The sequence below is a fragment of the Typha latifolia genome, chromosome 11 (genome assembly GCF_019914945.1).
Source record: "Typha latifolia isolate L0001 chromosome 11, TyphaL0001v2, whole genome shotgun sequence".
In the NCBI taxonomy this organism is placed as follows: domain Eukaryota; kingdom Viridiplantae; phylum Streptophyta; class Magnoliopsida; order Poales; family Typhaceae; genus Typha; species Typha latifolia.
The window spans coordinates 7,483,806-7,510,114 of NC_133096.1; the positions used below are offsets into that span (position 1 = coordinate 7,483,806).

General features: G+C 38.6%; 5 protein-coding genes and 1 pseudogene across 5 annotated transcripts; 2 read left to right on the forward strand and 4 right to left on the reverse strand.

Moving 5' to 3' along the window:
* Nucleotides 1–5: 5 nt before the first annotated feature.
* Nucleotides 6–1,741, reverse strand: LOC140797760 (protein CHROMOSOME TRANSMISSION FIDELITY 7; the record flags this gene model as incomplete). The annotated part of the gene is made up of 6 exons (XM_073151403.1): nt 1,551–1,741; nt 1,209–1,428; nt 1,031–1,126; nt 801–875; nt 326–708; nt 6–24 (listed from the first exon to the last, which is right to left on the reverse strand). Coding segments are annotated over exons 1-6 (933 nt in total), but the record flags the coding sequence as incomplete, so codon positions are not given.
* Nucleotides 1,742–5,676: 3,935 nt separating this feature from the next.
* Nucleotides 5,677–7,817, reverse strand: LOC140797763 (aluminum-activated malate transporter 1-like). The gene is made up of 6 exons (XM_073151414.1): nt 7,568–7,817; nt 7,346–7,486; nt 6,938–7,210; nt 6,577–6,689; nt 6,252–6,401; nt 5,677–6,084 (listed from the first exon to the last, which is right to left on the reverse strand). Exons 1-6 carry the CDS (start codon nt 7,815–7,817, stop codon nt 5,677–5,679), a joined length of 1,335 nt encoding a protein of 444 aa, XP_073007515.1.
* A 1,540-nt stretch (nt 7,818–9,357) lies between these two features.
* Nucleotides 9,358–11,009, forward strand: LOC140797764 (uncharacterized; annotated as a pseudogene).
* A 1,086-nt stretch (nt 11,010–12,095) lies between these two features.
* Nucleotides 12,096–14,404, reverse strand: LOC140797943 (aluminum-activated malate transporter 1-like). Its single transcript, XM_073151652.1, has 6 exons — nt 14,123–14,404; nt 13,900–14,040; nt 13,537–13,809; nt 13,147–13,259; nt 12,867–13,016; nt 12,096–12,629 (listed from the first exon to the last, which is right to left on the reverse strand). The coding sequence occupies exons 1-6, from the start codon at nt 14,370–14,372 to the stop codon at nt 12,228–12,230; spliced, it is 1,329 nt and encodes a 442-aa protein (XP_073007753.1). The 5' UTR covers nt 14,373–14,404; the 3' UTR covers nt 12,096–12,227.
* A 2,888-nt stretch (nt 14,405–17,292) lies between these two features.
* Nucleotides 17,293–21,866, forward strand: LOC140798330 (uncharacterized). Its single transcript, XM_073152149.1, has 6 exons — nt 17,293–17,623; nt 17,720–17,814; nt 17,890–18,144; nt 18,235–18,396; nt 21,088–21,177; nt 21,338–21,866. The coding sequence occupies exons 1-6, from the start codon at nt 17,331–17,333 to the stop codon at nt 21,529–21,531; spliced, it is 1,089 nt and encodes a 362-aa protein (XP_073008250.1). The 5' UTR covers nt 17,293–17,330; the 3' UTR covers nt 21,532–21,866.
* A 1,470-nt stretch (nt 21,867–23,336) lies between these two features.
* On the reverse strand, nt 23,337–24,806 carry LOC140797301 (E3 ubiquitin-protein ligase PUB23-like). Its single transcript, XM_073150639.1, has one exon. The coding sequence runs from the start codon at nt 24,671–24,673 to the stop codon at nt 23,453–23,455; it is 1,221 nt and encodes a 406-aa protein (XP_073006740.1). The 5' UTR covers nt 24,674–24,806; the 3' UTR covers nt 23,337–23,452.
* Nucleotides 24,807–26,309: the final 1,503 nt, after the last annotated feature.

Below are 26,309 nucleotides of genomic sequence, written 5' to 3' on the forward strand. Positions count from 1 at the left end.
ATTTGAGCTGTGCAAAAGCTCTTCCTGTACAAAAAGAAAATAGCAGTATCAAGAATAGTGCCGAGCATACTACTACTGCATGAAGAAAATTATGTCAATAAATGCAACGTTCACTTAAGAGTTATCAGCAAAGCACAAGGACATTCTGTTATAAGAAAGTTTGTTGAAGAATAGGATAGATGATGAATTTTCCAAATCAATGAACTACTGAAAAAGTAAATTCTAGCTTCATATTCTTATGTCTCATAGAAAAAGAATCAGCAGAACATCATAGGGCAGTGATCGAGACAAAAAACTTGCTTCTAATCTCCAAAGAAACTTTTACCTTGCAGCATCTATTAGTTTTGAGGCAATTCCCTTCCTTCTGTTAGATGGCACTACCCATATGGCTCTGAAACCACACAGAGCTGGCATAGCTTCCTCTTCGCAAAGAATAGCTCCAGTCTCCCATTGCTCTACCTTGGCCTTATCTGAAAGATTACCTCTTCTAATAATTTCCCTCTTAAAATTAAATTGTCCAAACTGTAAGGTTGCATTTGCCTTCCTTGACTCCATGTCATTTGCTGGTAAATCAGTCGGAAGTAATTTGGTAGAGGTGCCATCATTAGAATCTCTGCTCGAGGAACTTGAGATAACTTTATGCGCCATTCTTATTGGTTCTGCAACGAGGCAGCCGGCAATCCTATGACTTGAAATGAACAAGTAAACCTACACAAGAGACAGAACCTTTATGAAGTAAAGAGGTGCATGAGTTAATCCATTGGAAAAGTCTGTAACGAAGCATAGACTAATTATCTTACCTTGCAAAGCTTATGGAGAAGTTGGCCTTCATTGAATCCAAGCTCTTTCTCCATCATTTCAATAACTTGCTTGACCTGCAAACTTTAAGAACTATCAATCAATCCTCACATGTTCTGTATGTTCTAATCTATCTAAATTCTAGTAAAGATGGAATTTTTAATAGAAAACATGGATCCTGTGTAGTATAATAGGACATATATTGTAGATGTATTCCTCAATCAAATGATACCTTGTTCTTCTGAGTGGAGGAGTTGCTATCTACCACCAACACTACACGATCTCCATTGTCGCTAAATGTTGCTACAACCCTCTCATTGCCCCAACCCTGCATCTCACGTTGCATCATTATAACACAATAAAGAATTCCATCTATAACTAATTAATTAGACTGGCAAAAGAACAAACACCTTGAATTGGATTCCCTCATAGTAGTTCTTATGAAATGTCCTGTGAACCTTCTCATCTCCCTCATCTCCCTGCGCGTACATTAATCCGCAAACAGAGCAACTATGGAGGAGGAAATCGGATTGTCCCAATTCCAGATGATACTGTGCATAACTCTTATTCTTGTTAAGAGTCTTGCCAGCATTTGCCAATTTCTTAATCTGTTTCAATCCTTCATCATCACTGCCCAAACGGAATTGAAAAGTTTAAGTACCTAGACATGAGAATGGTAAACTAAGACATGGATCTTGATCAGAATTGCGAGTAGATCCAGGAATAAGAACTATTAGATCTTTCTTTTTAACCTCTTAGGATCGGATTCTGGGTTCCGGCGCTTGTAGGTGACCGAGATCTCTGACGGTGGAATCGGGGAGGTAGATCGAGATGTGTCACGGGTTTTGGGATGCGAGGGCTTGAAGAAGGCACTGATCTTGGATTGCGACATCTCGTTTGAGCTCCTAATGATGCAGGAGAGATTCTCTACTCGTAGGATTTGGGCTTCTTCGAATCCTACGCTTCCCGCCTCACTTTTCCCTCCTCTTTTTTCTAACTGGGTGGTGGACTTCCACAGCCCATACCCGACCCGATACCTTATTGAAAATTTAATCTAATCAAATTAATCATGCTTTATAGATAGAATCATCAATGAATACAATGGCGATTAAAAAATCAACTGCTAGCAAAAAGTAAATGTGAAAAATAACAAAACAAAAAAATTATATATATATTTATATATATATATATATATGAGTTAATTAGTATCTTCAACACGTTAAATAAATGAGTTATATTCATATTCATATTGGACATGAACTTAATTTAACATGGATAACATTCCTATAATAACATCTTTAAAACTCTAATACCATATTTACTACAATTTTGCAACTTAACTTCTTGTGACTTGGACCAAATACTTAACCTTCTTCTGGTCTAGAAAAAAGTTATAATTATTAATTAACTCTTAACTGGAAAGTGTAAAGAATTAGTTACTCATACAAAAATATAGTTTGATTTTAATATGGTAGGCATAGCTTATTTATTTTGTAATTTGTTAAGTAAAAAATATTGGCACTAATGAAACACCATTACTTTTAAATAAAAAGAAAGCTAACAACTGTAATTTGGCCTAAAACATAGGAGGGTTTAAGTCCTTATCTACATTCCTATCTATATCGAAAAATAAACTATACCTGTATTTGACCCGATTTTCTTTTTTAACTATTCGTATATATATCCAATTCAAGTGATTTCTTTTACTCGTATCCAATCCGATCCAATTTGAATGAGATAGCAGATCAGATCGGATTAAACCTGATTCGTTTCCGCCCCTATTTCGGAGCTCATTTTCATGGAATATCCATGATCCGATATATATATATATATATATAACTCTTTTTCTGTACACATACATGAACACAGCTAGATCATGATCAAAAGCAAGAAGCAGATGCAATTTGGGAAGTCCGGTTGAGGAAGCGAATCAATCAATCATGCAGTTCTTCGTCTGCGTCGGCCTTTTTCCCATCGTTTTTGGCATGTTAATTTTCAGCAGCAACGCCAGTGTTTGATCATGAGATCAAACTTGACCACAATCTGGGGATTTATCCACTCCGTGATAGCCATTTCTATCCGGATTTATCCTGGTAGCTTTGGTCACCATGAAGAATTGTTTGCGTTATGCTGGTGGTTTACATCAATATTAAGTGAAACTAGAGTCTAATACATGTATATATTATTTAGTAGCTTCATTCAGTTTCTCCCATTTCCTCTGTCATTGACCACGAAATATATAATTTTAGGGAGAATTATAATTTACCTCCTTATGATTTGGGCCAATTTTTAACTTACATCCTTTATACTCCAAACTTGAGTATTTAACCTTCTTCTAGTCTAGAAAATTTTTATATTTATTAGTATATTATTAACTAGAGAGTATAAAGACCTCTTACTCATATAAATATAGCCTGATTTGAATATTGTAGGCCTAGTTTATTTATTTTGTAATTTATTCATGGCAATAAAAATAAAAATAGTAATGATAAATCATTACTTTTGAATAGAAAATCTAACAATTATAAGTTAACCTAAATCATTGTTTTGAAAGCCACCCGTAGATAGCGCGTGATCATCCCATCGCCTAGCAACAAGGTGGATGATAAGACGATCTAACATTTTTTATATAAAACATATTAATATATATAATAAAATCTTAATACTAATATAATATATATATATAATTTATAATAATATACTACACCAGAACATCAAATAACATAATTATGATTCATCATTTACAACCGTAATAACAAGTTCACAAGAATCATAACTAAATATTCAAAATAAATAGCATAAAATAACTAGCATATCAGATTAAAAGTAATTACTAATTAGCTAATTTCTTATCACAGTGAAAGATATTTACATTTCAAAGATCAAAAATCAAGATTCAAGCTAGTGAAAGAATTACAAATAACATCAGTTAATTCCTCTGGCAAACTAATTAGCAATTAATTATATTAGCATAACAGATTAAATTAGCAAACTAATATAACAAATTTTCAGGACAGTGAAAGAAATCTACATTTAATAGTTCAACTGTTCAAGACAGTGAAATAATCAATTTGCTAATTAACAGGGATTAGCGAGGAGCCAAGACATCAATACTATCGGCTTTCTTCTCTAGCAAACTAATTAGCTCAATAATCAATTATCAAGAATCAGGAAAGTTAAACTGTGAAAAAAAAAACCTAAAGAAGCATGGAAGCAAAGCATGTTTGCCATGATTATCTATTGCTGCTAATTAGAGAAGGAACCTACTGTACCAGTGAAGAAAAAAGATGAAAGCCAAAAGTGAAAGAGAAGAAGAAGAATGATGCTGCCAACTCACTCTCGGTGGCCAATTAGCCGTGAGAGCTTGTTTCAAAACAAAAAAAAAATAGAGGAGAGTGAAATAGAAGAAAGAGAAGAAGAAAGGGTTCGAGAGCTACCTTGCCTGTTGCCGTCGACTTCTTGCAACCGCTCGAAAACGATCAAAAGAGAGGGAGACGATGGTTTTAATCGATTGAGAGCGAGGAAGAAAAGACAACGATGGGATCTGGTTTTCTTTTAAATAGGTTAATTGTTATTCATTAGTAGATCGCCAGGCTTGACCCATAATTATAGCGGGCCGCCCGGCCCTCCACGCGATACCCATCTTGGCAGCCCGCCAACATTGCCTTGACCACATGCCAAAACTTTGCCCCCTTTTCTGTTGGTTGTGCGGGTGATGTGCCATCCCACTAAGGTGGTCGTCATGGGCGCTTCTACAATACTCACCTTAATCACAGAAAACTAGGTTAAAGTTAGATAAAAAAATAATAGGGTAAGTTATATTTTGCCCATAATTTTATTAATATATACATTGTACTAAGTTATAAGACAAATACTTCAATACATGTATAAAAATTATAATTATAATCTAACGGCTATAATAGCTAGTTTTATCTATCTTATGCTAGTTTCAACCCCTAAAATTAATAAAAAAGGGCATATTATTCCTTTTAGCACTCATCCATCTTCATCTCTTCTCGCTTTACTTTTTCCTTCCTTCACAGACCTCCGATCTCTTCTTGATTTCTTCTTTTCTCATCTCTCCGATCTCGATCCATGGCTTCGATCGCTGGATCGGTGTTATCAATCTCGACTCCGGCAAGGAAGCCCTCCTTCGCTGAACTCCAATTAGAGTTGTAAACGAGCCGAGCCTGCTATAGCTTAGAAAGGAGGAAGAGCAGGTGGTGGCTACAATGACATGTCGAAGGAGGAGATAGTGGCGACGACTTACCAAAGGAGGATGAGGAGGCTGATGGAAGATCACCATAAATCCTCTCTCGGCTCTCTCTTTCTCTCTCAAAACTTATTAAAACTTGCTCTTCGGTCACTCTCTATTTATTTCTCCAAAATGATAGAAGAAAGAAAAATACTTGCACTATTGTCCATGCATGCACCATCTCCTTGGGGCTTATGCTATGAGCTCATGAATATCGTGTCACAAAATGTGTTCTCTGCGACCTACCAGAGTGACAAAAAAAAGGAGAGAGAGAAAGAGGAGAGAATGGTAGAGAGATCGTTCTTTTGAAGGAAGAGTTCACTAGAAAATAATAATCTATAACTAGTTTACTACTGCCACTCTCTTAACCTGACAGAACAAAAATACAAAAAGAGAAGAAAGAGCGAAAAAAAGCCGTGCGAAAAAAATGTTACCTAAAAGAACCGAAAGTATCCTTTAATTTTTATACATTCATATTATACTCTTTAAAATTTTAACCGTTTGATACTCTTCAAATCGTCCCATAAACAATTACTCCTTAGGCACCAAAGATACTCTCAAGTTAGAAATATATTCAATAGTATTTATATATCGTACTTGTTTCATCGATTACATTTTAACTCTCAACTCATTTGATCAATAGCAATGGCCACTTGAGCAGTTGGCTCTTCGTCATCAGCCAACGGCTTAATGGCGGACCCACAATCCGGTTCAGCCGTCTTGAACCGGGCTAGCTGAGCCAGCTCTTCGACTGAACCGGCGATTTCCTCCATACGCCCCACTATGTCGGCAAGGAGAAACGAGATCGCCGCTACATCCGTGACCTCCGATAGCGCCACGCCACCCGACAACGCGCTCCTGAGATCGGCCGAGGCCGCGAGGGACGCTGCCACGTGGTCATTGGCGGAGTTTGGTACCGTCATTTCCCGAATCGCCGTGGAGAGCTCTCTGAGCGCCTTAGAGGATCCGGAGCTCATCTCCACACAAGCGGTCCGGATCTTCGCAGAAACATCTGGATCCGTATTATTTGACTGCAGCAAATATAGATTGATTAAGATGGTGAACAAAATATAGATTGAAAACGTTATCAATCTATCTACTTACTGAGAAGTGGAGATTGCAACTTTTTAGATAGTTTAGAAGTAGACTCGTATATTGTTATTCTTCGGGAAAATATGTGATACTGAATTTTGAGTACCATTGGTTCTCGAAAAGTGGTGATGAAAGAAGCGAGAGACTCCATGGAAGAGGCGCATTGGCGGTTCAGAGCTCCGAGCTTTTGGTATTGTTCCCATGGGTGATGATAGCCAAATCTACCATGGCGAGGTTCCCATTTTGCAAAGTTTAACTGCAAGTTAGGAAGATGTAAGCATATTAAACATAGCTCCTTTGGTGTGAGGACATGAATTTCTTGAGTTTATTTCTCCTGCAAAGTCACTCATCTTGTCTCTGATATCTTAATTTGTTGGCTATAATTAACTTTTGTATATATTGCAAGTTGAAATCACTATCAATTGGCTTACCAAGGAGTCCTCACTGGCCTTTAAGTTGAGGACACTCTTGTGAACTTGGAGAAAGAGCTTGCCTTCCATATTTCGCTGCCTATCCTTTTGTCCAAAGTACTCGGCTTCCAATCCTGCATCCAGCATATATATAAGAATAAGAGTCAAATTAGAAATATAGGCCAGGTGTTCTACAGAAAATTTTATAATTCAAATATGCTAAATTATATTTTCCACCTTATCAGTATCACATTATATTATAAGTTTATGTAATGCCAGGGGTTTGTACATTTTTATTCCTCAGCAATAGGGTACTGCCATACCGAGTCATAGCTCACGACGTGACAATTAACGTCCAAAAACGTTGTGTTATAATACGTACCTTCTAAGAAGCTGGCAAGCTTCTCTAAGTTGCTGGCCACCAGCTTGTGAAGCTCCTCCCCTGCCCAGACAGGGAAGACAAGGCCGGAGGTGGCGAGGCAGATCGCCACCCCAATGGCAACAGTGGACAGTCTCTGGTGAGCCAACTGCAGCAGCTCCTCCACTCGGTAGCTCGAGACCGCCACCAAGCTAAACGTCAGTATAAATATCATCACCCCGTAGTCGTACCGTGCCTTTATCTCCGGCACAAATCTCGAGAAGGTAGCTGCTGCCCCTACAGTGACATCTTGAGCTCAGAACGTTCTTCCTCTGATGCCATCTTAAATTCACGTGAAATATATATATATATGTGTGTGTGTGTGTGTGTGTGTGTGTGTGTGTGTGTGTGTGTGTGTGTGTGTGTGTGTACCTAGTATGAAAACAAAGAGTCCGAGTACTATCGGCTCTCTTCTCCCACCGCTTCGAGCTGCTATCTCATGAGCTCCGACGCCGAGAACGCCGGCAATCAGCGTCGCCAATGCTCTGTTCAAACCTTTGCTCAGTGTCGCACCTGGCACGATCAGTACATAATTAGAATGTGATAGGCTGTGGTAATTAATTAATTTAGTTGTGTGGGATATTTGATCACTACCAACAGTATATTCCATGACGACGACGACGGTCATCACCGCCCACATGGCCGATACGCCGAAGCCATCGTAGAGAGGCGTGGCGTAGTAGAAGAAGGAGACCGCCGTGAGCGCCAACCCGATCTTGAAGGAATGAGCTATCCGCCTCGGATCGTCTTCACCGATCTTCCTCACCTTCCTCACGCCCGCCTTCAACTTGTCGAGTGCCGATGAACAAAGAGATGACGGCCATGGGGAGATTCCAAGCTCCATTAGCTAATGGAGGAAAGAGAGAATTAACTAATGCCGAGTTACCAATTGACAAGAACAGTTCTTGACTATGTTATATGTAAGCAAAGGAAAAGAGTGCGTGGCACCGGCCGGCATGCCGCATGCCACAGTAGCGTGCGGACTCCGGAGTATTCCAGCAGTTACATGCAGTTGTCGTACGTTAAATCTAAAATAAGAATTAATCAAAGTAAAAGTAAGGGAGAAAAGGTTTTGTTAGGCGGCTTTGTTAAATTAACAAAAAGAGAAGGATGAGCAACAAGACAAGGATGACACGTCCTGGTCTTCATCTCTCCAATCTCTTTAATGGTCGAAGAGAGGCTCAGGATTTGAGCTTCCTCGATTCTTTTGCTTCCCGCCTCTCTTTCCCACTTTTTTCTTTTCCTATCGTCGGAGGTTTAAATATTTCTACCGGGTGCAAATAGGGTGGTGGGCTTTCACCATACCCGATCCGATAGATAGAATCATAGTGATCAATGTTTTATAGATAGAATCATCCGATGAATATAATTGCAATTAAAAAATGTATTTGCTAACAAAAGTAAATGCCAGAAATAACAAGAGAATCATATATATATATATATATATATATATATATATATATATATATATATATATGTATGCATATTAAATTTGAGTAATATTATGCCTCTTATGATTTTACAAAAGGAATTCAAATATATTCAACAACTAATCCGTACTTGTATCTATATTTATCAAATATGGTAATTAAATGTACAAAAAAGGGGTGGATACAAGTTAGAGTTTTAGAAATTTTTGCTCCTTCCCTCTCTTGAGGGCTATCTCTATCGCTTTGACAACCCTCCTCCTCATCCCCTCATTATCCCCTTGTGAAGTCTTTGTGTGTCTCTTTCTCCTCTGATTTATTTCTCCCCTTCTTTTCTCTTCTTTCGCCTCTCTCTCTCTCTCCATTTTAAACATCATTGTCATTATCATATACAACTTCCTCTATGTCATCGAAGATTCCATGGTTACAAGCTCTATACTCTTCCACTTTTGCGGCACCATTTTTGTTATCGATATTGTCACATTCACCTTCTCTACGTCGCCACCTCCATCCTTTCTTTTCTCGTCGTCATCTGCGGCCCTGATCACACCGCCCTCTCCTTCCCCACCTGCTTGCTTCGGCTCGTCTTCTAGCACTTCCTTGTCGATTGAATTTACGGCCATCATACCTACCTTCGGTGGCCTGCTTTTGTCATTGATCATTTTCTCGCCACGACTCCTCTTTCAGTGATAGCGACGGTGGAGGTAGTGTTGGGTTTGTGGGGATTAGGGTGGGTGTGAGGAAGTAGTGGGTGGTAATGGTTTGTGGGCATTGAGTTTGGTTTGTTGTTCTATTGCCATACCTTCTCTCATGCAATTGCAGCTTATGTTGGCCAACGCCTCAATCTAATAATTCCTCCTCCTCCCTTCTAATCTCCACAGTCGCCAAGTATCGTCACTACTTACGGCTTCTTGCACTCCCCGCCACCACCTCCAACAAATCCTTGGAGTAGGACGGATGGGGAGTAGGGTGGTCATCGTCGGGGGAGGGATCGCAGGAGCCCTGCTCGCCAAATTGATCCAGCACGTTGCTGATATCGTCCTGATCGATCCGTAAGTGCCATTTCCTCGTAATTTAACCTAATGCCATTTTATTGTTTCGGCTGCTCTAAAGTTTGAATCTTTGATAAGGTTTTTTGCTTCATTATGGATCTACTCAAAGATTTGTGCTCAACTTTTAGTATATTTATATACAACTTCATCTTTTAATTTGTTTTAGCAAGGAGTATTTTGAGATCCCTTGGGCAAGTTTAAGGGCCAAAGTGGAACCATCAATTGCAGAGAGGTCACTTATTCAACACACTGACTACTTTAATGGAAAAGTTATTACATCCACTGCCGTAAATATCGATGAATCGGTGGTGATCACGTCGGTGGCCTGCCTTGTCGCTTACGACTACCTTGTCATGGCTACTGGTCGCATATCTAGGATAGGTTAGAAATGTTTAAGGAAGGTCAGTTCATTCATCACTCACCTTGATTTATTTTTCACAATGTCGATTAATGTACACCTCTCTTTTGTTCTTTCTCATGCCTTTTGTTATTCTTTTACATGTAAAATATATTGAACTCTGATTTCTGACCATTTCAGATGTACTCCATAGCTATACTTCCTAAGGCATTCCGATTGTTTCTATGACATATGATATGTACTTTAAAATGACAATTGCAAAAACTCGATAGAATATACATAATGGTGGTAAATTTGCAAATTCAGATAATCGATAATCAAAAGATTAAATCTTCCTAGTCTATCTTAATTATTGGAGGAGGGCATGCTGGCGTCGAACTTGCTGCGGAGATTGCAATTGACTATCCAGCGAAGAAAGTCACTCTAGTTCATAATGGATCAAGGTTGCTGGAATCCATGGGGCTGAAAGCTTCCAATAAGGCACTAGATTGGTTGAAGTCGAAGAATGTTTCAGTGCTGTTGGAGCAGTTGATTGATTTAGACTCCATTTCAGATGCGGATAAAGTGTATACAACATCAACAGGAGAAATTATTGTTGCCGACTGTTTCTTTACATGCACTGGAAAACCTCTGAATTCTGCATGGCTTCAGGAAACCATCTTGAAGGAATACCTACACAGGATGGATGGTTGATGAGAACTTCAGAGTTGGAGGCTTAAGGAATACTTTTTCCATTGGAGATATAACCGACGTTCCTGTAAGTGTGGCTCTCTGAATAGATATACCTTTTAGACGATGAACTGGCATTTGACAGAAAAAGAGAATTCCACTTCATTAACTAACTTATAATCCATGAACCATGATAAATGAGGATTAATCTCCAACTGTCATTAATTTTAGAATGTCATTACTTGAATCTCCAGCTTACTATCCTTGGCTCCCTTCTTCATCAGCAACTTCAAGTTCTTTGCAACAACTATTGCATGCCTCTGAGGGAATCAACATCTTTAGCACCGGTTGTTCCATTAGGAAGGAAAGATGCTTTAGATGCTTTGGCCGAGCTACCGTTTATGACCATCATTGGCCAGCTTCCCGGCATGATCAGATCGAGGGACATATTCTTGGGCTGGCCAAGGAGATTGATGGGGCTTGACAGTCTTGTTATCAGAGAATGGAACCATCAATTGCCATTCCTGTGATTCTAATGACTTGCTATGGCAGCATATAAATACAGAATGCCAAAAAGCATAATCTGTTTATTCATAGAAATACAGAATGCCATTTAATCTGTTTTCTTTGTTGGAATGTTTACCGTTGTGATAGAATCAAAATATTCAAATTCATCTTTCAAGCAAGAAATATATCCTGCATGTCATTTAATTTTTTTCCTTCCTAAACTAATCTATCATATAAGACAAAAGACAAGATTCTGTAGGCTCAGCAAACAAAGTGGCTTGGCATAACAATACACCTAACTTGGCACTTAGAGACAACAATTTCTCCATAACTAAGCCCTGGCGAGAATTATGTACAATGTGATGGTGATTGAGGTGCTAAAACGAGGCCATTCCCATTATTCACAGAGGTCAGAGCTTCTGGTCTGACCGTAAGCTACGACAAAAAGACTTTCTTGTTCATTCTCACCACTTCTCCTAAAGCTTGGCCTTTGTTTGCATCTCTTTCTTTCTCTTTAGATATCTGCCATCCAAATACTAATTTCTTGCAGCCCACTTTGAAGTGTAGTGAGGGACAGCTCAAAACCCAACTCACTAGTGCTCTCTTTTTTTCACCAGTTTCTTTTTCCACCCATGGACATCATCCTGGAATGCTGGTGGAAAGTAGATTGAAGGTGAAAGGAGTAAGAATCCTAGATTCGTACGCTTTTATCTCCTTATCACCTTATCATATTCCAACTTTCCAGGTCCCCCATTTACCCAACAAATCACTTTCACATAAGAAGTCATTAAGTACAGAGGGAAGGACAACAAGCATGGATTCCAATCACTTCCGTCTTTAAATTTGCTTGTCAAATTTGACTTGAAAAGAGATTAAAAAAGAAAACTCTATAGCTCTGGTGCATCACAAGTATATGATTTGATGAGTCAGCGTGAAACTCTATTGCATTTAATAATCTAGGATTCAAATATTAATTAGCTTACGAAATAACTCAAAAACTTAAGCTAAAATATGGTATTATGATTTAACATGCTTATGCGATAGCCAAAGTGATAGAGCTTAGTTAGTTAAATGGATTCTTATTGTAATTCGATACCATTAAGTTCTCATTTAATAAAGTAAGGTGTAATTTATCCATAATTTTATTACTACATAAGTTGTACAAAGTTGGAAATATGCAATATTTTCTATATATGGTACTTATTTCATCAAATACATCTAAACTCTATACTCAGCAAAATCTATCGGTCAATAGTAATGGCAACTCGGGTAGTTGTCTCTTCATCATCGGCGACGGGCTTAACGGCGGACCCACAATCCGGTTCAACCGGCTTGAACATGGCGAGCCGAGCCAGCTCCTCGACTGAACCGGCGATCTCCTCCGTACGCCCCACTATTTCGGCGAGGAGAAAAGAGATCGCCGCTATGTCCGTGACCTCCGATAGCGCCACGCCACCCGACAACGCGCGCCTGAGATCGGCGGAGGCGGCGAGAGACGCTGCCACGTGGCCATTGGCGGGGTGCGGTACCGTCATTGCCCGGATCGCCGTGGAGAGCTCTCTGAGCGCCTTAGCGGATCCGGAGCTCATCTCCACACAACTGGTCCGGATCTTCTCGGATATATCCGGATCCGTATTCTTTGACTGCAGCAAAGATAGATTGATTAAGATGATAGATATACCATGATCCGATATCACATTACACCTTTTTTAAAGAAATAATATTGAAAATATAATCAATCTTATATCCTTACTGAGAAGTGGAGATTAATATTTTCAGATAGTTTAGAAATGAATAAACTTATATATTTTTATGTGATATTGAATCATAGTTCAAGAGGCCAAAATATAATTTAACTCGAAAATTATAAGTTTTAGTACCATTGGTTCTCGAAAGGTGGTGATAAAGGAAACGAGAGACTCCATGGAAGAGGCGCAGTGGCGGTTCAGAGCTCCGAGCTTTTGGTATTGTTTCCATGGGTGATGACAGCCAAATCTACCATGGCGAGGTTCCCATTTTGCAAAATTTAACTGCAAGAACATGGATTTATTGAGTTTTTTCCCCCTACTACGTACAGAGTTACCCATCTTGCCTTTGATATCTTTGTGGCTTATAACTTTTGTTTATATTTCAAGTCCTTTTTAATACCAATAGGCTTACCAAGGAGTCCTCGCTTGCTTTTGAGTTGAGGACACTCTTGTGAACTTGGAGAAAGGGCTTGCCTTCCATATTTTGTTGCCTAGCCTTTTCTCCAAAGCATTCAGCTTCCAATCCTGCACCCACCATTATATATGTATATATAATTAGCTCCAACAACCTTATATAATTTGGGAACTATTCTTAGCATCCAAGAGTCCAATTGCAAATATATAAATTATTTTTTCCACCTGACCAACGTTGTTATATATATATATATAACAGGTGTAAGTTGTAAGTTTACATGATGCAAGGGTTTTGTACATCTTTATACTTCAATACCTGAGTCATAGTTGAGCAGTGAAAATATAACTCAAACATTTTAGCGTTGAAACATTTTGTTATAATACGTGCCTTCTAAGAAGCTGGCGAGCTTCTCTAAGTTGCTGGCCACCAGCTTGTGAAGCTCTTCCCCGGCCCAAACGGGAAAGACGAAGAAGGAGGTAGCGAGGCAGATCGCCACCCCAATGGCAACAGTGGACAGTCTCTGGTGCGCCAACTGCAGCAGCTCCTCCACTCGGAAGCTCGACACAGCCACCAAGCTAAACGTCAGTATAAATATCGTCACCCCGTAGTCGTACCGTGCCTTTATCGCCGGCACGAATCTCGAGAACGTAGATGCTGCCCCTACAGTGAGATTTTGGGCTCAGAACGTTCTTCCTCTGATACCATCTTAAATTCACGTGGAAAAATAAATATATATGTATATGTATATACCCAGTACGAAAACAAAGAGTCCGAGAACTATCGGCTCTCCTCTCTCGCCACTTCGAGCTGCTACCTCATGAGCTCCGACGCCGAGAACGCCGGCGATTAGCGTCGCCACTGCTCGGTTCAAACCTTTGCTCAGTGTCGCACCTGGCACGATCAGTACATAGTTAGACTGCGATAGGCTGTGATAATTAATTAATTTAGTTTGTGTCGGATATATGATCACTACCAACAGTATACTCCAAGACGACGACGACGGTCATCACCGCCCAAATGGCCGACACTCCGAAGCCATCGTAGATAGGCGTGGCGTAGTAGAAGAAAGAGACCGCCGTGAGCGCCAACCCGACCTTGAAGGAATGAGCTATCCTCCTCGGATCGTCTTCACCAATCTTTCTCACCTTCCTCGCGCTCGCCTTCAACTTGTCGAGTACTGATGAACAAAAAGATGACGGCCATGGGGAGATTCCAAGCTCCATTAGCTGATGGAGGAAAGAGACAATTAATTTCGAGGTACGAAGAGATAAGTGTTCTTGACTATGTATATATAAGCAAAGTAACAGATCTTGGGAGATCTCTGGCAAGATATAGGGGGATATATGCTGTTTGTGGTCAAAGCACATCGAGGACAGGTTAAATTTTTGGAGAAATTATATTTTATTCCTCGTTAGATCTAAACTCAATTTCTATCACTTTACTTTTTTTATAATTATATTTACACTGAAAACATTATTTTTTTTCATTAATATGAGTATATATGATCATAAAAGTATAAAAAGATATAAATAGAACTATAAGAGGGTGAGAAGTGAATTTAAATCTAAGCATAGCTTTCTAAATTTTTTTTTTCCTGCTAAGTGTGATCTCTTATTGGTGGGGTGAGTTGTGGTTGGTATGGGCTTCATTCTCCACTATAGGCAATGAAGGCAGTCGGAAGGAAACTTAATATGCAGCGTGCTTGAAAAAGGTTAATGGCAATTGATTTGAACGATGCACAGGGGACAAGTGTTGGTGGTCTATGTTGTTTGCTCTTTGGGCCAGGTTTGCCCAAATCCTTAGTTGGGTTAGGTTTTGACCAGATTGTCTAAGTTGTATTCACTTATTATGTAATAAGGTCTATTGTACTGTTAGTATTCTAATTTTTAATATCATATAACAGTATAACTTATATGAATGTTTAGTTCAATACTAGCATAAAGAGTAATAATTCTCTAAGTTTTTAGTTCCGTTCACCACCGAGAATAAGCGTAATTATAAGAGAACTATATTAATTTTTTATACTAAGAAAAATATTAATATCTGTATAAGTTATTTTAATATTTAGTTATTAATGCAACATAAAATTAATATTAAAGTAATAAAAAATAAAAAATATTGTATTACGAATAGTAGCATCTTAAAATAAATGACCAAAATATCTCATAATATTTTAATTAATCTTTTTTTTATGAGAAAAGTGCGAGTTTTATACAATGTAATGAAGTTTTTAGTCATGCGGTATAAATTTATACAAACAGTGCGGGTTTTTTTTGCAAACTAATGTGGGCTTTTTTGTAATGTCACGTAGACATGCAGTGCGAATTTATATAGGTAGTGCAAATTTTTTTATTGTACAGTCCGGGGTTTTAAGAGAGAAAAAAATAGTATACTTGATATGAACTTTGAGAAAAAGAGTATAACATATGGCTTTTTGATTAATTATTCATTAGCCCGAAGACTAAATATGAGCCGGACAAAGGGCCAATATTTCCTAGATACAGAGGCACTTAGGCTCTATCAAGCTTTTTTTAGCTGCCTAGTATAAGCTAAAAATACTGCCGAGCCATCAATCGAGTCAAGCTAAGCCACCAAACCACCAAATAATTTCTCGACAATATTGTTTGAGGTTGGAGTTAAACTCATGACCTCTTTAGTCATGAAAGTTAAACCCATGACCTACTAGAGTTGGTCAGTATAAGATATGACTCTTGAGTAAGAGAAGAGTACATTTAATATAACATTTAGAAGATGAAAATTATAATAGTGACCTTTGAAGAGTAAATATGTAATTTTTATTTTTATTAATTTGACAATATAAAATGAGAGGAGAGAGAAATAATAATTATTATACTAGTATAATGTTTATTTAGTTTGTATACCTATATATAAAAATTTATTGCAAAAGAAGCCAATCTTTATCCACAAGTGAATGGAGGAGCATCTGATGAGCTAACATAATGATAATACCAGTGCAAAAAGTCATTACTTCAAATCATATTCTGCTTATTTTTATTTTAGAATATAAAACCCCTACCTAATTAAGTTAACTCAATTTCTTGGACCTTTATAATGTCTCAAGGGTGCAAATGAATAAGAGTGTCAGAATATAAATATAAAAAATTATTATTTTTTAATAATTTAAGTTTTTAAAATAGTTAATGAGTTAAACGTATGAGTTTCAACCACATATGTATGTGTTGCCACACTCTATATATCATATTTAGATTTGTTTAAGCTTCAATACGTTGAACGCGTACTAAAATATTGATCTAATGGTTCTCCTCATCATGTCGTTTTCTATCACAACTAAGACTGATGGATGTACAAAATCGATTTATTAGCGACTTAGCGTACATTTGACTCTGTATTAAATCCCCCTGAATATATCTTTATTATATAGAGTTTTATTTGCAGAAACAATCTCTTCAACTAATAAGATAAACTAAATACATCATACTCTTCTCTTAGCTTATTATTTAGGCGAGAGATTCGCACACTAAACACCCTTTTATAATAATTAACCCAATGTGTTCCTAGCTTCTATAATGATTTAGCATTGCTTAAAAAAAATTAGCTAATAAAATCTACTAATACGTGAGCTATAAATAGGACACAAAATTAGATACAAAAGACTTATAATAATTGGGTTTATCAATTTGATCCACAATTCCCTATTTTTACGTACATTCTTAAATTATTATATATATATATATAGACTTTTAAACTATTAAAAATCTCTCTCTGAAGCCATTTATGAAAAAGTTGAATTAAAACAAAAATGTTCCTCTAAATATATGGTTACAAGATATATTGATATTTATCTTTCTTTCTGCTCTATAAAATAAGAATATAAATATTATAAAGCTAACTACGCGATAATTTATGAATGAAAAACGTAACAGAAACTAAGAAAATGTAGAATTTGAAAGATATTTAATAGTTTAAAGAGCTTCTAGGTGGAAATGGGTAATAATTTATGGGGTCTAACAATTTTAGTACCTCGAAACTCGTGTAATGTTGATCACAATGCATTTTTAATCCGCCATCTATGAATGTGAGCCCAGCCCAATTTGGTCACTCTTGGGCCTCGATCCATATTCGTATCTCACTCATTTATACGTACATTTATCCGCGCCGTTCCTCTCTCTCTCTCTCTCTCTCTCTCTCTCAGGTCAGCCATGGAAGACGAGACCAAGCTCACTTGGACCGATGAGGTCGAAGACCTCGTCGATCGCAGCGATGTCGATGGAGCAATCTCCCTCCTCGAATCCATCGTCGCCAAGCTCGAAACCTTAGACTGCTCCTCGCCGCCGTCCTCCGCCGCTGGCGACCTCCGCCTCGCCGCCGCACTCGGCGATCTCGCCGACCTCCACGCATCCCGAGGATTCTCCCTCAAGGCCGACGAGATCCGTTCTCGCGCCATCGCCGCCCGCTCCCGCGCCGCCCTCCACCCTCCCCCCCCAATTCTAGGGTTCGCTGACTAGGGGTTTCACGTTCTTTCTTTTCTATCTGGAATCTGTTTCTTATCAGATCCCCTTGTTGATTTGGTTTCTTGCGAATCTTGAAGGGATCCTGACGAGCCGACGAAGGAGAATACTCCGGCTCAAGAAGAGACGTCGGCTTCCATCGCTTCAAACAACGACGTAACAGACGACGAAGATGGTATCCTTTCTCATTCCTTGTCTAATTTTCGAGGAAATTGTGATCAGATTGGGTTTTCTGGTGGCAAATGAGCAGATTGGGAGGCCGTTGCGGACCGCCTTGCAAATGATGCTGCGGTGCTCTCCTTGCAGCCGGAGGCGGAGGTGGCTTCCTCTAGCATTTCGGAAGAGGAACCGGCGGCGCACGTGACGCCCAAACGGAGGGGGAGGGGTTCGTTTCTGTACGACAAGAGTGTTCTTTACAGTGATCAGCATGATTCGGATAAGGCGTTGGATGAATTGGAGGGTCGCGGGCGTTGGGACGAGGATGAGGCATTTTGGAGCGGAAACTGTGAGTGTGAAGCATTCTTAGTTCAGGATTAGTTTTTCCTGAATAATGGATTTGAAAGAGAGTAATTTTGGTTTTGTTCCATGCTTTTAGCACGATTTGGGACCAAACATGTGCTTGTTCTTTACGATTTCTCCCCGAGTATTCGCACGGCGGACTTGGAAAAGCTCTTTGAAGAATTTAGAGAATCTGGAGTCGCCATTCGCTGGGTTACTGATACAGTTGCACTTGCGGTTTTCGGGACACCCTCAGTCGGTATGTTTTTATTGTCCGGATATCTACTTTTCCTATGTATGTTTTGTGATGGTATTATGAGTTACTTATGCCTGACTGAGATACCAACATTTTATGCTCTTTTCTGTAGAATAGAGGAAAATTTTAAAAAACCAAGGATATTTTTTCTTCTAATTCTGAAGGTAACGAAAGAGAAAATTTACTCAAAATAATTCTATAAATCTTCTTTCTTGAACCTGGCAGCATGAAGGCATATTGATTAAAATAAAATTTCTAAATATTGTGAGTCTCACTAGGTAAAAGTCCTATTTCATTCATGAGGTTCCGGTTCTTTCCACGGGTTTGAGTGAAAAGTATGCATAAAGAAAATGATTTAACAAATTACACATGTACTTCATTTGAACTTAAATGGATAAAATGACGACTGTTATCCAAACTTGATTGAAATAAGATGCCACTGTTTGCAACCCAATTGAATTATTGCAATATCTACAAAATTTTGATTGCCATATATGACTTTGAAATAGTGAAAAGTAAGGTTCATACATAATATATGACTAAGTCAATAGTGCAGGGTGTGAAATGAAAATCTCCCTTTTTTATCTAAAATAGGTATTGGGATATTTTAGAAAATATTCCTAAATACTCCTTATTTGATGCAATAACTTGCTTGAACAATATTCCTAAGCAGCTTCTATATGCTTATTCATCTCATGCAAGTCACTTCTCAATATATTGTAGTTGCAACAAGTATAGAAAGAGACACAACTTTAGTTGATGAATATGACACTTACTCTTGTTATTTCATTATTTGATGTAGGCATGACCTAGGCATAATGGATCACAAGCACCTGGTGGCTTGACTAGGTAGTCAATTTTGCATTGCTTAACAGAGTTTGTAAAATCTAGTCCGAAGGAGGAGACTGCCTTGAGAAAGTGATGCTTTAAGATGGAAAAATACTTGCTATACCCCTATATGAGTTCCCAAATATTAGCAGGGATTGAGGTAGAAGGTTGGTAGGAGGATAACATCATTACTTTGTGATTCTGAGTCTGCCAACTAGTCTTTGAGAATGGATGGATGTCGTAGTGGACTGCATGCGAGTTCTAATTGTTGATCTTTTGGGCAAAGTGATGTTTGTACCAAGATACCAATATTCTCTAGGATTTTAAAGTTTTCTCTCACTGTATTTGAGAGATTATGTCTATCTTCAAGAAAGTTTCCTACTTTCCTCGATCTTCAAATAGGCTGTTTTCTTGGAATTGGAAGTACTAGGGAAATGACAGTCTAGTAGGTTTTTCTAGTGAGTCAAGATGATGACTAGAAGAAATTGGGGTGATAGACATCTATGTGATAAACCATCTTGGGTAGATAATGCAACAGAATCTCGGAGATAAAGCCCTTCTCTTATCAGAAATTTACCTAATCGGGTCATCCTCCTTGAGTAAAATTCATGCAAGACATGATAATAGGACAGAAAGGGCAGCATCATGGAGATACTTTGCAGTATCTCTAACTGATGAAAGATTGTGACAAAGATTTGTCACATTGGACAATTTTTTTTTGAGGAAAAGTAATAAGAAAGTAATTGTAATATGAGCACCAATCTTAATGGGTCATTGATCATCATTGGATGAAGCAAGAGACAGTGTTAGCATATTGTGCTTAAATAGTTCTAATTAAATGGCACAAAGGGTAGAAATCAGTGAGAAATGGTGTATCTAAAAATTAACTTACAGAATCAGCAGATTGGCTGGTTATTTGTGGAGGCTTTTCACCTTATGATATTGCTCCACTGTAAGTCAGAGAGTTATCAAGAAATGTATAATCCTACTGACCTTTGTTGTCAAATTTAATAGCATTGACCAAGGTGTTTGTTTGTGTGGCAAAAATCAGCCATTCAGTTATGTGATCAATTAGTTTTGACTTTTTTCAAACAAAAACTTATTTGATCAATTTGCTGCAGTAGGTGAACAGAGCAGTTTGACAATGAGGATGATTAGTTACCTCAAGTGATGATTAATAAACTAAAAGCAACAGCTATAGGCATGAAAATAGTATCAATCACTTGGTTTATTTTGATAAGCATGCCATAAATTGGAAGCTCACGAGTGGCATACAAGATCCGTCAGTTATTTTCTTTGAATACCAAGACTATAAGCTGTATTGATAGATGGAGGAGGTTTGATGAGAAAAGTTTAACTTGAATATGCAGGAGAATGAATCACTAAGGCTGTAAGAACTGCATTAATTTAACTTCTTGTTTGAGATAGGCAAGTATATGGTACCACAGGAAGGGGAAAGAATATGAGATAGGATGAGAACCTATCCCCATGAACTTTCAAAAAGGGGTAGCTATAACTATCTTTGAAGGATTTAAGCCGACTGAATAAAAAGTAAAAAAACCTACTATTCTGAGACTGTCCTCGTTCCTTACCTCCATGAGAGAGTAGAAGGATCTGGTAGCAGCTTTTGTTTAGTGGTAGTATACTGTGATGCACCTGAGCAGGCAGAATGCTTCAAATGCTCTCTATGCACCTGCATATGCATATTGGTCCATATGTGTGGAGCACATGTGACCTGTATACATGAATGCTCATTTTGCTTTTAGTTTTCTACAATGACGTCTTTTTTATGCTTGATTATTTTCTCCTTAATGTTCATGTTTGTACTCTTATCTTCTATTACATATTGTTCCTGTTGCCTTGCAGCACATGAGGCTTTAAAGACTGTACCGTCCCAATATAAAGTACGTTTTCTTGACGAGGACGATATCCTTTTGGCTGACCTCAACAGAAAAGGTAATTTCTCCCTTTTTTACCTCTTGGTGTTCCTTTTCATTTCGTTTAATTTTTTCCCCATGTTGATGTATCTCCTACAACTGAAAATTAGTACTTCAGTGTCTGTATTTTGCTACAATATTTCATTGCCTTGTTTCTCACCAAGGATGAAACATACCAGATCTGGAACCTCCTTATCCAAGACCAAAAACATCAGCAAGAACAGCTCAGAGATTGATTGCTCAAGGGATGGGAATGAGGCTTTCCACCAATTTTGGGTCAGCTGAGCTGAGGAAGCAGGAGGAAGAGAGAAAGAACCGAATTGTTGCTCGGCATACCATGCGTGATGATGCTTGGGGCTCAGATAAGCCATAACATTATCCATATAATAAAGCATTCGTTACCTTTCAGATGTGTCCTCACTTGCACATGTGCTGGTTTACCGTCATCCTTCTACCCGTGGTTGTGGAAACTTAGTCTTGGGAATCCTTGGCTGATTCAATGTTTCAGTAAGAAAGTTGTCCCTGCCCTCATTTCGGTTTTTTGGGGTCACCAATACCAGGGGAGGATATATATTGTTCCTCCTGGTCATCCCTTACACTACATTGGGAATATAATTCAGATGAAAGCATCTGTAAGCTTCTTTGTATTTATTTCTCAGAAACAATTAAAGAAAACAGAGATGAAGAGAGTTCTTCCGACTGCAGAAATTTGAATGTGGGGTTGTTCCTGGGTTACCTTCTCCGTCGTCGTTAGAGTTAAAAAGGGATGCTGTACAAAACCATACTTGCGAATTTTCCTTTCTTCTTACTTAAATGTTGGATTAAAGTGCGGATTATTTCATGTCACCAATTCCGTTTCTTGAAGGGTTAGTACGATCATGTTCTCTGAATCTCTGTGCAAGCCGTAACGGGACTCGAAGTTGATAGTTATCTAAACCTAGACATATATAGCACCGTGAGTTGAATGGATAATTGTGTCCCATCTTATCGCTTGCTGTGAGCATGTGAAACATAAGCTAGAATCTTCAGCTACCAGATGGCTGTGAAAAACATGCTACAAACCGTAGCTGCCAAATGGCTGAGTCACAGAGTTAGTAGGTATAATAAGCTTCCATTGCTTATTAAGAAAAAAGAAGAAGATATTCTTGCCTGCCTAATTTGACTTGGCTTCGGCCCGCCCCTTTGTAATCTACTTATAAATCGATCGATTGGTAAGAGAATAGGCGTAATCTTCCATTAGTGAACCGAGTAAAATTTCTAAGGAGTTCGTAACCCTTATACGTATACTCTATTCTGGCACTAAACCAGTCGTACGTAGCTTATAGAGTAATGAGTACTACTCATTAGTTAGAAGCCCAGCCTTGCTTTTAGCCGGTAAATTTATGTCATGTATATGATATCAGAACATTTAATTAAGGCGTCAGTGCCGATTGGCCGACAAAGAGAGGATTGATTGGCTTTTTGTCCTTTTCTGTTTCGTTTATGCATTGACCAGTCAGATTGAAAAAGGCGGCAGAGAGAGCTGCAACATTGTCGTTGGAGATGAGAGCGAGTGAGAGAATGCCTTATCAATTTGACTAACGACTTGTCTGCAAATGGGTTTTGATTCAAAAAGGTTTTGCTATACTTAATATTGTTATTCTATAATAAGTCTACAGTCTACCCCAAATGGCAAAGTTTTTGACCAAAATAAACTTTTTTTTTTATCGAAATAAACTAATTTTAAATTTATTTATTAAATAAGATCTAATTTATTATACCCCTAACAAAAATGCTGAACTAATCAATATTTTTATCACCAGACTAGGTTAAAAAAATTTATATACATAAAATGCTGAACAAATCGATATTTTTAGGATCATACAAAAATGCTAAGCAGATCAATGGTTTTGTTAGAGCTATAATAAATTAGACCATATTTAGTAAATAAATTTGAGAGTAATTCATTCTGCTAAATTTTTTTTTTGAAACATGACTAGTTTGGTCAAAAACTCCAAATGGCATGCAAAGTGTGAGGTGTATCTAAGTATCTTATGGTATGACATGATTCTATCAATAACAACATATTATGCAACACAACATTTTTGTCAAAGAGATCGATCTTAATCCATGAGTTAGGAGTTAGTGTTTTCTTAACAGCTAAAAACCTTGGTCTAATCATACGCTTAACTCACATTCTTCTTTAAAACCTTATATAATGTAGCAAGTAAATCTATTATCATGTACACTTAACTTGCTTGCAGTTCATAAAATGCTATATATATTTAAAAAAAAGGATAATATTTTTCTCTCCCTCATGAACGAGGATAGATATCCTTCAACTGAGGAGCCAAACAAGGCGAGTTCCTCCAAACCCTAGAATGCAACCTGAGAATCTCCAACACTTTCTCCTTCACCTTCATCCCACAATCCACCTGCATCACCATGCATAGCTTAGCGACCACCCCGACCTGCACCATCTCGTGCAGCACCGCCGGCGTCGCCGAGAACGTCGCCACGGAGTGCAGCACCCTCACCGCGCTCTCGCTCGCCGCATGCGACACCCGTAGTATCCTCTTAGACACCGCCGCAATCCCCGCCGCGTGCCCGACCAACTCCGCCCTCCCCTCTGCGCACCCGCACAAGTGGTCGAGCACCACTAGCACCATCTCGCACACCCTCCTCTCCGGCAAGACAAGAAGGAGCTCGACCACCACCGGCACTGCGCCGGCCTCCACCGCCTTGACCCTATTCCTTCCGTGCCGGCAGAGCTGGCACAGGACATGCAATGCCGCCTTTGTCGCCTGCCAGGACACGCCGCCGCGGAGGACGTTGACAACCTCCGCGATGAGCTGCGCGCTCGTGGCTATCAATCTAGCCGGAGACATGACGGAGACCAAGTTCTTGAGTAGTAGTATTGCGTAAACGCGAGACTTGTAGTAGTTTGGTCGAGCTAGAATGGCTGTTAGTATGGCGATGAAATCATCGATGTTCTCTTGTTGTTCCGAGATCTGGAGAGAGGATAAGACGGCGAGAGCTTCGTCGCAAATCTCTTCTTGCTCTTGTTGTGGCAAAGTTAAGCTCGAGATGGTCTTCTTTACCATGGAAAGTAACAAGTCTATGCCTCCTAACGCTTCGACGCACCGCTTGCTGCGATCGCTCTTTACGACAACAGCTCGTAGCTTTCGTAGCGGAACCACTTGGGACTCCGGTGACTTCGCCTGACGGAGGAGATCGGCGATCTGGGATTTGTCGACAGGCGCTCGCGGGGTCGGGAACCGCTCGACGCCGCTGGAGGCGTTGGCGACGCACCAGGACTGGATCAGACGGCGAAGGGTGTGGTTCGGGGTGATCAGCTCGAGGTCCGGCAGCAGCGGTTCCCTGGTGACCGGACACGTGTGGTGGTCGCCGGAGAATAGCCACCGTTCGATGCTGTCGCGGTCGTAGGTGATGCCGGTGGAGAGGGTGACGGGGTCTCTCATGATTTGGAGTGAGATGGGGCACAGGAAGTAAGCAGGGACTTCCACTCCTTCCATTGAGATAGAATTTAACTAATTTGTTGATACTTGAAGAACTCCAAAAAAAAAACTAAATAAAACCAAGAGTGGAAATTTGTAAAGCTGCGGTTGTTTGATCCGCTTTTAGGGAGGGAGAGAGATCGCAAGGTGTTGTTGAGAGTTGAGCTAGTTGGATTGGGGTTTTATAGAGAGGCCCGAGAGGAAGATGAGGAGGAGAAGATGGAGAGAGAGAGAGAGTCAAAAAGGGAAGAAGTCTACGCTGAGGTCTTTTCCGCATTTAAAATTGGCAAATTATATTTCACACCCTATATCTTTATGAATTTATATTTCGACGCTCATGTTTTAGAATTTATTTTCCTTTCCAAAACACCACCACCAGCGGTAAAAGTAGAATCAAACTTCACATATTTTGAGAGGCAGTGTCGTCTAACGTAATATTCTTTAAACTATACGGCTAGAAAGATAGAGTTATATAGATCATAAATTTATAGAAATATAAGGTGTGAAATATAATTCTTCTTAACTTTATTAGGTGTGATTAGTATTATAATACTCTTCTCCCAGAGGGGGGGGGATTGGGAAATGCTCAAAGATTGACAACTATACGCAGTCCAGAACCTTTCTCCGGACGGCTATTTCTACTATGAAAAGTTCTATTATTTTGGTCCTTATAGAATGAATAATTTCGCTTTTGAGACTTTTAGGCGCATATATTTTACCAACTTTGACCTCGTGCTAATTAACGCCGGCAGCACAAGTTTCATGGTGCTGGTTCCTCATGGCAATACCAATTTCACCGATTTGAATTAACCAAGCTGTGAATAGAATCTTTTTCAACTTTCCAATTACTTCAAATGAAAGATTTTATTTTTTAAACCCTAGCTTCATAGAAGAGTTCTAACCTAATTATCAAGAAAGGTTAGGATGTTTAAGGGGCTTTGTTGTTTAATTATATTTAATTTTTTAGTTTAACATATAATTAAGTGTATATATTTTTCATAGTCAATATATATTTTTATTATAACGTAATCAGTACAATTACATATATGGTGCATACTATATTTTATATTGTCAATAGAAAAGCCCTATGTTATGTTATGGTCTCAAAATTATATTTTTCAATATATTTGCCCTTTAGATTGCATTATTAATTTTACTAAAATATTTTCAGAACAAACTATGCTATTAGATTTGTCAATTAGACTTGACTAAACCTTCTAGATTAAATAGCTACACTAGGGACATTACCAAAATACCCTTAATCTACACTAAGAAAAATAATCACTCCAGATAAATATATTAAATGCATGTATACTTTTATTATATCTTTTCAGTATGAAATCTAATCCTTATTATTTTAAATTCGTTACAGTTATTTGATGGAATCTATACAATGGGAAGGTGAATTTAGGTCTAACTAAGGAGTAAAATATAATTTTCTTATATTAAAAATATATATAGGTTATATGGATCACAAATAAATAATAAAAGAGTAGGGAGGGGGGTGTTTAATGCAAATTTCGAAAGTGAAAAAGAAAAAAAAAGAAAAAAAGAAAAACGTGTCTCATCCTATTATTTGAGTCGACCCGTGACGTGGCTCAAATCCACTAACGCTAATATTAATCTGGTGGACTTTGACTCGTCTTCGACCGCT